The 13181-nt window shown below is 47.1% G+C and overlaps 1 protein-coding gene across 1 annotated transcript in view; it reads right to left on the bottom strand.

The window, feature by feature from the left end:
- Positions 1-8068: 8068 nt before the first annotated feature.
- Prpsap2 (phosphoribosyl pyrophosphate synthetase associated protein 2) overlaps positions 8069-13181 on the bottom strand; it is a 29938-nt gene continuing 24825 nt past the window's right edge. Inside the window, exons 11-12 of the mRNA XM_055594363.1 lie at positions 9849-9995; positions 8069-8709 (exon numbers count right to left, since the gene is read on the bottom strand). Coding sequence (XP_055450338.1) covers positions 8551-8709; positions 9849-9995 — 306 coding nt within the window. The 3' untranslated portion in view covers positions 8069-8550. The remainder of the gene's footprint in view (positions 8710-9848; positions 9996-13181) is intronic.

The raw sequence follows: 13181 nt of genomic DNA, 5'->3' as shown, positions 1-13181 counted from the left end.
CATTGTCACCTAGCAAGTGTGAAGCTGCAGAGCACAACCAGGTCAAAGGCTGTGGAAGGCCAGAAGCTGCTGCTAGGACTCATCACAGAGGTGAGCTTAGCCACGTGGGAGGAAAGTACATGATTGCCACAGGTCACTTAGGAATACAGAGCAGTCTCCTCTGGGTCATCTCAGAGAGGGGCTGGGGGGGCTTTGGCTTTCTTAACCAAGCTGAGGTTGACTATCTTTTTGGATGAGATTTATTAGAAGCACTATTAACACCACATTATTAACACCACCAGGGCTGGCTGCTGCATGGCAGGAGCTCTGAGGACTCCCAAGGCAGAGTATAGGTCCCTTCTTACAGGAACACGAAGGGTGAAAGAGAACCCTCATTTTTCATGCACCAGCATGGTCTGAGCATTTCATAAGACCACATGCAGCCTTTGCCTCGGCTCAGCTGGGCGACCCTCAGTCATGCTGGAACCGCCTCTGGGAGGCGGTTCAGGCTGGTCTAACTTCGGTTTAGAGAAGGCCCAGGAGTGTCTTGGGCAGTGGTGATGAACTCATCAGTCACTCATCAATCCCAGACTGGTGGCACTTCCTAGATGCCATTGCCACTGCCCACCTGTGTGCAGCATCCGCATTTGTTGGGCCCCATGACCTCCTGGTGGCCCTTCTTGCCTGGCTTTCCTTCTGTTTGCTGATCTGGTGGCTGAGCTTTTGGGTGCTCAAGTCCAGGCAGCCACAATCCAGTCCTCATCATCCCCTCATCCCTGCCTCTTCTCAAAAGCTTCAAGGGCTCAGTAGGAAGGAACCCCAGGGGCCAGCTCAGGTCCCTGTCATCCTGATCACTGCATTAATACTTACCAAGTGCTCACTGGACGCCCATGCACTGTCTACCTCGCACTGCCACCTCTCTGGTGGACGTCACTGTAACCAAACACCTGACAAGAAGCAATGTAGAAGTACTTCTTTCTGCTTAGGCTCATGGAAGGGAAAGCATGGTGCCTCGAACTGGCATGGCAGTTCGAGGCTGGTCACACTACCCTTCTCTGTCCATCAGCTCAGCTTCACCTCTCAAGATGGCACTCACAGCTAACACATGAGCCTGTGGAGGACATTCTGTATTCAAACCACAGCATCCATTACCCAAGACACAGAGACATTAAGGAACCTGCTGAGGATCACACAGCCTGGGTCCTTCCAACCCAAACCTGGGTGAGTCTATCCACTCACTGCCATGGACCATCACAGGCTTTCAGTGTAGGTGCGAACAAAGGATCCTGTTGTAATGCTACGCCCTGGAATTTCCCAAGGAGTCTCACGCTGAGTAAAGGAAAAGGCCTGGTGCCAAATAGAAGAGGAAAGAGATACCCCGCCATTCTGACAGCTCATCATAGCCCAGACAATGTGGCAGTGACGGACATAACCACACCTGGAGTAGGATTATTTAGTTGTGCCTATCTCTTGCTTTCTCTTTAAACCCAAACCTCTGTCAGGCCCTCTGGAAGATGGACTTGGGCCAGAAAGTGTCACAAGTCCTTTTATTCTTCCTCCCAGTGTGGCCACACTAAATATACGCTTTCTACTTTCTCAAGTGTCTGTCATCTTGACCCACAGAAGACAGATGGGTCAAGTAGCTTGTTAGGTCTGTCCAGAATCAAGAGCGTCAACACGACACAGCTGACATTTATGCACGGTGGTGCCTGCCTTTAATCTCAGCACGTGTGAGTCAGAAGGCAGAGGCAGGAGCATCTGAGTGAATTCAAGGCTTAGCCTGGTCTACAAAACAAGCTCCAGGTCAGCAAGGGTCACATAGAGTGCCTGGAGACAGCACTGTTTTCATGGAGCTATTTCAAATAAGAATGTTACAATTTCATTAAGTGCTGTGTGAGCTATAGGGCAGGTTGGTGATGATGTGCCCAGCTTTAGTCAATCTACCAGGCAAGCAGAGAAAGGCAGAAGTGTTGATTCAATGCATTGGTCCAGCTGAGGTGGGAGGGCCTGCGTGGTGGACAGGGGCTGGAAGTAAGTTATCTACAGCACCTAGGGGCCTGGTAGTCATCTTGAAAGCAAATGGGCCCAAATCTGAGTGGATAAGCTAGTCTTGTTAAAAATTTATTATTGTTATATGTGCATATAGGATGAGGGGTGGGCTTGTGACAGCACAAACATGGAGGTCAGAGGACAACTTTGTGGTGTTGATTTCCTCTTTCCACCTTCACATGAGTTCCGGGGATCAAATTCGGGTGTCAGGCTTGGGTGGGGAGTGCTTTTACCCACCAAGCCATCTGACCAGCTCTGGCTATTTCTGTGAATACTTTCTTTTAGGTTATTGAGTGACTACCAACTATTTATGTTTTTATTCTCAACAGTTTCATATATGCTGGCTTGTTTTTCTACTGCCATGAAAACACCATGACCAAGGCAACTTATAAAAGAAAGCGATTATTTGGGATTCCCGGTTCCAGAAGCTTGAGTTCATGAACATCGGGGCAGGCATGATGCTGGACTAGTAGCTGTTATTCAGGCATGGGCACGAGGTGGGACACTAACTGGGCCTGGCATGGGCTTTTGGAATCTCAAAGTCCTCCTCCAGGGACACATTTCCTCCAACAAGGCCATCCCATATGTCCTAGTGATGCCTAAATATTCCTCTCACCTCTATGTGTGCTGTGACATGGCCACCCCCTCATATATACACATATAATAATAATAAATTTTTAACTAACGTGTCCACTCAGACTTGGGCCCCACACAAATGGCTTGTGGCATGACTAACAGCCCCTCAGCTGCTATCGAGGACTTTCTTCCAGCCCTTCTCCACCACGCAGGGCCTCCCACCTCAGCTGGACCAACATATTTACTTGCACCAACTGGGGACTAAGCATTTGGATACATGAGTCTATGGGGGCCGCCCTCATTCACATGACCACACATGTATGGTGTTGAGTCATTTCCACCTCCACTGCCCTCTCCTTGGCCCCTCTTCCCCTGAGGCCCTTCTTCCCGAGAAACCTCCCTTCAACGCCCATGTCTTTCTCTGTGTCCCACTGAATTCAGCTGGGGCGGCTTGCAGGAGTGTGGGTGGTGGATTATTGACTGAAGCACAGGTAGCTCATCAGTGGGAACGCCACTGAAGTGGATGACACAGCTCCTTCCTCAGTGCCACCTTCCGGTACTACAACAGCTGGCAGGGACGGCGCTTCCAGCTCAGTTCCAGCTTACTTTCTGCGTTCTGTAACCACATGGTTGGTGACTTCAGCCGTAGTATCTTATTTTTTTCGGGGGAGCCTCTGAGACAGTGGGCCCCAAGAAACCAAAATTTCCCCAGGAATCTCACACTGAGGGAAGGAAAAGGCTGAAGCTTCGGTAAAGAAGTTGTCCTCCAGAGAGAGGCACAACTTGTCAGACCACCACAGAAGAAAGACTAGAGCTGAGACAAAGAGACATCTTGACCAGGCCTGCTGAGCTGTGTCTAAATTGGAACTCCGGGACCCTGAAGATGGACCGGGGTGGAGGGGGTGTCATTGGACCTCTTGGCTCCTCTTACCAAAGTAGCCATGTTGAGTACATCTCCTCTTTCTGCTTTTCTAACTGTCCTATTGCAGGTGAGGGGCACAGCCCAAGTTGTTGGGGCTGCCAGCACCTTGCTCTGACCACTTCAGTGTTTCAGCACCACTTTCAGGAAGAGGTGGGCGAGTGGGTGTTTGGTTAATAGCTGGTGTCAAAGCCCTTCACTTCTCTGAGGTGCTTCCTTGTCCCTCAGACAGGGAGCAGTGAGAGGGCTAACGATGGGATAATGCCTGGCATACAGTGGCTTTCAATTAAGGGTGGGAGTTTCCATTCGCTTGTCACAGAAGTTAGTAACTTTTTTTTTTTAACTTTTCAGTACAAGTATCAATTACCACCCAAAGGCTAGGTAGGGAGTCAGCTGCTCAACAAAGTTCAGATTCAGATCAAGGCAGACCAGCAAGCAAAGCAAGGCCGGGGATACTGCTGGGTACGCTCCAGCTCTGCTGCATGTGTGGTCAAAGCAGGCAGACCTGTGGTATGTCCATCTTAGGGTGAAGTGTTAATATAAGTAACATTCAGAGCCATCGGCATTTTACAGCTCTCATGGTGGGAAGTGGGTGGACACTGAGGTCATTTAAAATTATTTACATTTCTTATGTATTTACTTATATATTGTGTATGTGCATGCTCACGCACTTTCCATGCACGTATGCCATGGCGCGAATGCAGCTGGAGGACAATTTGTGGAAGTTAGTTCTCTTTGTCATGTGGGGGCCAAGGATCAAATGCAGTTCATTCGCACCTTCACCCACCCTCTTGCTGGCTTGGGTCCTCTTGCTGGCTCATTTTTAAGCACACAGTGGACCAACCCAGTAAGAAAACAACTTGCCTAGTAATCAATGGAGAGATATGTAACAGGCTGAGTTCTACTGAGAATGATTACTGAGAATAAGACAGCACTGAGCAACACACCAAGGCTCAAAAAGCATCACAGACAAGGAGGGAGAAGAATGTGAAACTGGGAGAAGAGGAGCTGTGAAGCACCGTATTCTGGATCTGACAGTTCAGGGCAATCTCGCTTATGAGCTCATAGCAGCTGCAGTTTTCTGAGCAAAAATCAAGTCAATAAAAACTTAAAAAAAAAAAAAAAACAACAAAAACAAAAACAACCTGCCTTATGCATGCTCCCTAATCCAGTGGAAGTGTTGCTTGTCCACTCAAGGGAGAATTCTATTTGTCACTGACTAGTTCCCAACCACCACAAGCCCCACACTTAGTGCCTAAGGGGAGCTTAACAACTACTGCCTTATTCCTTGTCAAGAGGAGTCCTTAACTCCCATTAGGGGAGTAGGGATGGCTTGGGGTGATAGAAAGGGCCCACAGAAGATGGGAAGACCTAGGCCCTAGAGTCTGGGGGGGGGGGTTGGATGGGGAACCCATGTAGAAATTGGGAGGTATTTCCACAGTGGGTTCCACTAAAACCATCAGGAATTTAATTTGCTCAAATCAAGAAAACTAAAGTGATCTGTTAGGCTGCTCAGTGTGAAACAGGAGTAATAGAAGAGTAGTCAGCCAGGGCCTAGGAAAGGGGAAAGCTGTGAGAAGCCAGCCAGAGGCTTTTCCCTGCTCAAACTTGGGCCTGTAGCTCTAATATGAGAAGAGTTGACTAGGAAGTCATTATCCTAATTTTAGGAAGAGAGAAATCCTAGCACTGGAAGGAACCAGAAGGAGCCAGCAGGTCATAGACCGTAAATCAACCAGAAAAGCCATAAGCTAAATATCAAGGTCAGGCCACATGTCAAAATCCACAGGCTGAGGAAGAAAAGGATCTGCCATAGATCAGGTGAGTCAGTGAAAGCAGGTACAACAACCAGAGTAAAGTCACAACAGGAAGTCCTATTCATGAGCCACACCGTTATCTACCCCCATAGCTGTACAAGAGGGTTCTGCAGGGCCCAGCCAGGGCAGAGGGGAAGGGCAGGGATGGGTGAGTGTGGCCATGGGCTCCGAGTTTTGGATACAGAAAGTGTAGCTTAGAGATGTGGATCTGCCCAGCACTCCCATAGGAGTCTCAGGGCAGACTTTAAGAATGGTGAATTGGGGAGCTAAGCTGTTGATGACCAATGGTCACCAAAGCCACCTGAGTCAGCGGGTTCTGAGTTCACTGTCTCATACCAAGAATAAGGGAATTCAGATGCATAAACAGAGTGAATATAAGAAATAACTCCCAAGAGTGGGAGAGGCTCCAGGGGACAGCCCAGAGGCCTTTCTGGGTCTTATGGCGGGACCTGGATGAACACAGATCTTCACCAAGATTGGCTACTCTGAGCACATGGAGGGCCAAGCTAGTGAGTAGTCAACATGCCTTATGCTGTTCCCTGGCCCAAGCAGCCAAGTGGAGTTACCCTCTCTCACTTTTAGTGACTGGGCATGGAGGTGGGGACTTGGAGCAAAGAAACTGAGGGCCAGATGGTGATGTGGTAATGGCTGAACTAGTGTTTTATCTCTAGTCATCCGTGGTGTGCAGTGAAACCCTGTATTCTTGATGCTGCAAATACACTGTTTTTAACACATCTGTCAAAAGATAGCATTACAGTCAGTATAAACTGGAAACTAATGGCCCACTTTTCCCACCCCTATGATCATCACCCTAACCCTGGACCATCCTAGGTGGGTCTGAATCCCACTAGATAGCCTAGGTTGGCCTTTACCTCTCAATATTCCTACCTTAGACTCTTGGGCACTGAGATTACAAGCATGTGCCACCATGCCCAACCTTACAGCCTTTTCCGTTATGGAATTTCAGGGCTCACATCCATGTATGTCTTACTGTGGAGTAGAGAAAGCAGTGTGCTTACAAGGCTTCTAGGAAACTGGTTGTAGAGGTCTCCTTTGGGTGGGTAAGTGTGGGGCTTGAGCTAACTGTGCCCGTCCTCCTTCCTAGAACTTTCTACCACACAGGCCCCTCCAGGACCTATCTGTCGCTCTAGCAGGGGCAGGCACGATGCTTCACACATGGTGTGCCTGAGCGTGGGCACACCTGCACGCCCTCCCTCTTCTGTTACCAGCTGGAGTCAGGGCCATCCTCGTGTCAGCCTATGGGCTCCTCTCAAGAGAACCTCAACCTCATGCTGCCCTGGAGCAGACATTGAGGTCTGTGAGTTCTCTACCCACAGGCGACCGCAACCATTACTCTCCTCACGTCTCCTCTTTAAATGTTACTGCCTCATGGATGGCCCCTAGAGGACCACTATAGCAACCCAGAAACTTCCTACCTGAAGTGCTGGAGAGATCACCCCCTCAAACAGTATCCACAATGACCTATCCTCCCTTAACAGACAAAGGTGAAGGCCAAAGACCCAACAGGAACCCACACACCCAAGATCACTAGGAAGTGTTGTTCTTGTTCAAAGTGAAAGGCCAGTTACTTACTCCATTGCTGTCTAAAGGGAGGAGAAAAGCCACAGAACGGAGGGGCGTCCACAGCTGAAGCTTCCCCAGCACGGTGAGAACTGAGTTCCTGACTACGCTGCAGCTTCCTCACATGGTAACACTGTGTGCCCACAGCTCTTCCAGTAGTTGTCAGGGAGACATGTCACCACACTATCTATCTGTAAAGACCAGGGGTCCTTCCTTCCAGGATCATAAAAGCAAAGATGTTGTATTTTCAAAGTGGGTTTGAAAACTCACGATTGAACACCTGTTTTTTTCCTTAGTAAAATGAGGTTAGTAAGAGTGCAGGTCATGTGTGGGCATCAACACTCTGGGCCTAGACCTGCTCCATGCTATAAGGAAGATGGGCAGAACTATAAATTTCAGGGGCTGGAGAGATGGCTCAGTGGTAAAGAGCACCCAGTGTGCTTGCAGAGGACCTGGGTTCAGTTCCCAGCACTCACAAGGTGGCTCACAAACCGTCTAACTCCAATTTCAGGAGATCCAATACCCTCCTCTTCTTCTTCTTTTTTTTTAAATTATTTATTACTATGTATACAGTGTTCTGCCTGCCAGAAGAGGGCATCAGATCTTATAGATGGTTTTGAACCACCATGTGGTTATTGGGAATTGAACTCAGGACCTCTGGAAGAACAGACAGTGTTCTTAACTTAACCTCTGAGCCAGCTCTCCAGCCCCCAATACCCTCTTCTCACCTCTGCAGGTTACCAGGCATGTATGTGGTGCAGACACATATGCAGATAAAACACACATACACATAAAAATAAATCTTTAAACCTCAAAGTCTAAGACAGACAAACCTTAGTCCTACTGGCCCTCTGTGATGCTGCCCACCGCCCAACTTCCTCACTCAGCATGACTTACTGCATTCTGGTCTGAGAACTGGCTGCACGCTAACGAAGGGAGCAGACACTCGGCGAGCACCACTTCTGCTTCAACTAAGCAACTTTGCATCCAGAACTCACAGGGCTTCTGAGCACCTATAAGAGCAGGGACTGCTTCACCAGACAAAGCGCAGTATGCATAGCTCAGAAGCTGATGAGAAACAGCAGCGCAGTAGCTCGGGTCTTCAGTGGCTGTCCATTCCAGCTACAGAACAACTGTCCACATACAGAGATTTAAAAAACAAACACGAGGTTTTATTCGCAGAAAATAAATACAGCCACATACTCTATAAAAGCATTTCTAAAAATGTCATATACTGGAACCAACAGTAGCTTTTTGGTTTTCTGACTATAGGTTGTAGACAGGAGGTCATTTTATTTAATTTTTTTTGAACACTTGGATCAAGCAACTTTTTGAAAAAGGCTGAGCTTACAAATCTCATTCAAGTGTATTTTTTAAAATGGTTACACTAAAAACAATCAGGTTTTAACTTATTTTATTTAAGAGGAGGTCTTTCTGTTATAAAAATTACCCCCCAAACTCACAAAATTTAAACCAACACTAAAAAGTTGGTCCTGTACCGTCCCAGGAATCAATCAGGAGGGGGTGGGGAGAGGGAGAGAGGGTCAAGTGTACCTAGCCAGGCACAGGCCCTCCCAGATGCATGCTGGGCTTCCAACTTGACCTGTGGGGCTTCTGCCCCAGGAGAACTGCTCAGTCATCTAAGCCTATGTTCCTGAAAAGGTAGGACATGGACTCCCCGTTGTGAATGCGGCGGATAGCTTCTGAGAGGATCATGCTGATGTCCACAGTCTTGATCTTGGGGCACTGCAGCTTCTGGATTTCATGTGGGATTGTGTTAGTGACCACCACCTGTGTGTCACAAGAAACAAGAGCATCAGACGCCAAGCAGCCTGGGCTGGGGTGTGACTCATGGTAGAGTACATGCTTGGTGTGTGAAGGTCTGGGTTCAGGGCCAGTACGGTAAACAAACCAAATAGACCAGAAAACAGAACAGAGTAGAGCAGAGAAAAGACAAATCTGGAAACAAGAAACAAAGCCAGCAGTGTCGTGGCTTAGTCTGAAAAAATGTACCACAGCCGAGCCTGAGGCTCACCCTATGGGAAGCCTCTTGTCTTCTACAGCTGTTTCCATCAGGGCAAAGCTGCTCACGCTTTAGGATCTGATAAGCTCATACCCATTAGAGCAAAGGACACTGACACATGCTGGGGAAGATCTGAGAAACTGGAAACCCTGTTCACTGCTAGGGGGCTGGAGTCCGGGCTCTCCTTCACAGCTGCAGGGAGACCTGACTCCTGAAAGTTGTCCTCTGACCTCTACATGAGAACCACATTCATATACATACATCACACACAAAATAGTGGATGAAAAGAAAATTTAAAATATGTAAACAACTCAAGCTTCCAACAACTTAGGAAAAGACATGATATAGCACATCCCATTACAGAGTATTTTTCAGGCACAGAGACTCACTACACCTTAAAATTATAACCAGTCACAGATAACCACACAGTATGAAATGGGCACATGAGGGACTGAGAAGCAGTACGTAGTTAGTGGTTCACAGGGGATGTTTTCTTTTAAATTAGCTGGGCACCCAGCACACAAATGGAGCATTCTAACCATCATTGTACCACACACGTGAAGAGGGTGAGTGACACAGTAAGTCATAACTCAGTCAGGCCACACCTCATTCAAATGGTGAATGGTGACTACACAGTCAGTGAAATGCAAGCACAATCATTTTTTCATCCACTCTTTTTTTTTTTTTTTTTTTAAGACACAGTCTTACTCTGTAGCCCAGACTTATAGTGAGCTCATTGCAAGTCTTCAGGCTCAGCCTCTCTAGTCCTGACATAAAGGCATGGACTACCCTATTGGCTTGCATCTTCTATTCCTTACGAAACTGAGCTTATACTTGCTCTGCTCTGTTGTTAAGGCTGCGGACAGCCAGTACCCAGGTAGCTAGCCCTCACTGCCAGCCCTGCTACCTCATCAATGGCAGACTCTTCAATCAGCCGGGGAGCATCAGAGGATAACAAGCCGTGAGTGGCCATCACAAAGATCTTATATGCGCCTCTTTCCTTCAGGGTCTCTGCTGCAGCAAGAAAGCTGTCCACATCATCAATGATGTCATCCTGTCAAATCAAAGACAGTACAAGAGGCACATCAACACTTGCAAAAACAGGCTGGACAACCAGAAGGAAGGAACTGCTAGGGCATACTATGGCATCTATGGTTCAGCCTCAGCATGTTCCTGCCTAGGAACCTCTATAGCCCTCCCAGGCTTCTCACACAAGTCACCTCCTGCACAGCACCTAAGCACCTACCACTTGCAGAGCACTTCCTACCAGGCCCAAGGCCCTGGGAGGTAGGGAAGTGTGTAGGATGACTTTGAAATGCGTAAGAAAGCTTTTTAGATGCTTCCAACTCTGAGTAATAGAACTAAGGCTTTCCCAAACACTTTTTTACTCCCTATATGGGCAAATGTGTTGAGTTTGACTTGAGATGGGATCTTATTACACTGTCCAGGGTGTCCTGAATGTGTGGGCTCATGTGATCCTTCCACCTGTCTCCCGAGTACCTGGGAGTACACATAAACACGCCGCTGTGCCTAGCTAAGAAATGCCTTTGAAAAACTTCCAACTATATCTATTTGTGTAAGTGTATGAGTGCATGAGTACCATATCACATGTGTGGAGGTTTGAGGTTAAAAACAGTATAATAAAAGCATGGCAGCTTTAATCCTAGCACTCAGAGGTTAGGCAGGTCACACCTCTATGTTCAAGGCCAGCCTGGTCTACAGAGTAAGACTCAGGATATCCAGGACTACGTAGAAAGACCCTGTCTTTAGGGAAAAAAAAAAAAAAAAAAAATATATATATATATATATATAAATATATATATATATATTTAAAAATATAATGGACATCAGTCAGTGTGGCAGTTCTTTTCTACTAACTTTTTTTGTTTATTCATTCCTGTATTTTTGTACTGTGAGGGTATGCATGCCACAGCATGTATATATTACTACACCATGGTCTAGCAAGACAGAATGTCTTAGGGTTTCTACTGCAGGGATGAAACACCCTGACCAAGGCCAGCTTGGGGAGGAAAGGGTTTACTTCAGTTTATACTTCCACATTACAGTCCATCACTGAGGGAGTCAGGGCCAGAACCTGACTGAAAACAGGAGCTGATGCAGAGGCCATGGAGAGGTGCTGCTCACTGGCTTGCATCTCATGATTTGCTCAGCCTGCTTTCTTATAGAATCCAGGACTACCAGCTCCAGGATGGCACTACCCACCATGAGCTGGGCCCTCCCCCATCAATCACTAATTAAGAAAATGCACCACAGACTTGCACACAGGCCAATGTAGTGGGGGCATTTTCTCAACTGAGGTTCCCTCTTCTAAAATGACTCTAGCCTGTGTCAGGCTGACATAAACACTAGCCAACATATAGAGGAAACATGGCCAAGAGCCTGTAAGACCTTCCTGCAAAGTTCTTCATACTTCTGTGTACCTATAATTACTTCAAAATAAAATGCTGGTTTCTAGGTTTGAGGTTTGTGTGTATGGTATGTTCGTGTGTTCATGTGTCTGAGTATAGGCAGACTCTGTGCCAGTCAGAGGGCATCCTCAGGCATTGCTCCTCACATTCTACCTTGTCCGGGACAGGGTCTCTGAATGCTGCATATGCTGACTCATGAGCTTCTGGGCATTCTGTCTCTGCCTGAGATTACAGTTGCACCACCTGGCTCTATGAGAGTTCTGGGATTCAAGTTCAGGTACTCACGTTGTGAGGTAAGCACTCTGAGCAATCTTTCCAGCCCTTTAAATTTTTTTTTTTATATTGTTAGGTGTGCACATGCACCATGTGTGGATGTGTATGTACAGGTGCCATGGCATGCATGCGGAGGTCAGAGGACAATCTGTGGCATGACCTCCAAGGACTAGACTTAGGTCTCATCAAGCACCTTTACTTGCTGAACCATCTTGGCTCATTATTGTTTCATTTTTTTAAAATATACCTAAGCTGAGCCTAGGTTTGTAATCCCAGCTACCGGACAGACTGAGGCAGGAAGACTGTGAGCTTAAGTCCTAACTGAAGGGAAGAAATAGTTCAAGACCAGCCTCAGCAACTCTGCCTCAAAATAAAAAGGGCTGAAGATGTAGCTCAACGAGAGACATTTGTCTAGCACACAGAGAGGAAAAAGAAAGCACAGTTCCACTGTGGAGAAAGATTGCAGCTGCTGTGCTGGGTCTGCACCTTCCGCCACTGCACTGTGTCCATGAAACAAACTAACAGGCACCTTAACTGTAGGATGCCACAGGAGATCCCTGAAAAAGGTACAAGCAAAATCACAAGCAAAAAGGTACAACCAAACAGGAAAAATACAAGACACCAATGATGGGGTATGGGAGCCTGTTATAACACTTTCAAACGCAGTGATTCCAGCTATCCCCAGAAACTCGGGTATGGCATACCAGGAAACGGTGCAAGGATGTTCAAAGCGGTGTTATTGGGGATTAAGAAAAGAAAGCCGTCCAATGCGGAGAACAGATGCATCAACTGTATGGGATCACAACACTCTCGCTAGCAGTGAACACCAATGTAGTCTTCACTGCACACCAACCGCACATGACACCACTAGGTGGTTCAGCCCCAGCATGGACCAAAAGTCACCATGTGCACAGACACACTGCATAGAAACACTGAAGTCCTTAGTTTTTTAAATGCGTATGAGTGTTTTGCCTGTGTGTATTGGATCCCCTAGAACTAGAGTTACAGACAGTTGTAAGCTGCCATGTGGGTTCTGGGAACCAAACCTGGGTCTTCTGCAGTAACAGCAAATGCTGTTAATCACTGAGCAACCAACCACTCCAGCCCCAATGCCCATGTCTTTTACATCCTGGTAGCCTGTGGAAGACAATCGGGCTATTGACAGCCTCTGGAGGGAGAGCAAAGAGAGCAGGAAAAGCCTGGGGAGGCCCTTGAACTCTGGCCTCATGTTCTCTCCTAGGGGAGCAGTGAGCTGCAGGTGTCTGTCTAATCCACTCTTCAGGATACTGTCTAGTTTGCAAGTATGAAATGATGTTTATACGTTTTAGTGTTTGTGGTATTAGGGACCAAACCCAAGCCATCACTGGACTACAACCCTAACTGTCAATCTCTGTTTAAAGTATAATCAACTTTATCCTTTACTTTAACCATAAAAAGTAACTTCTCAAAATATGAAAACAAACAGCTGTACCATAATTCAGGTAACTACATAGATACTACTTTTTTTTTCCTCCTGAGACAGGTTTTCTCTTTGTAGC

Source organism: Psammomys obesus, unplaced genomic scaffold (genome assembly GCF_907164565.1).
Source record: "Psammomys obesus unplaced genomic scaffold, mPsaObe1.curated_primary_1811, whole genome shotgun sequence".
Classification (NCBI taxonomy): Eukaryota; Metazoa; Chordata; class Mammalia; order Rodentia; family Muridae; genus Psammomys; species Psammomys obesus.
Note: the sequence above shows the minus strand (reverse complement) of the source record. Positions and strands in the feature narration are given on the sequence as shown.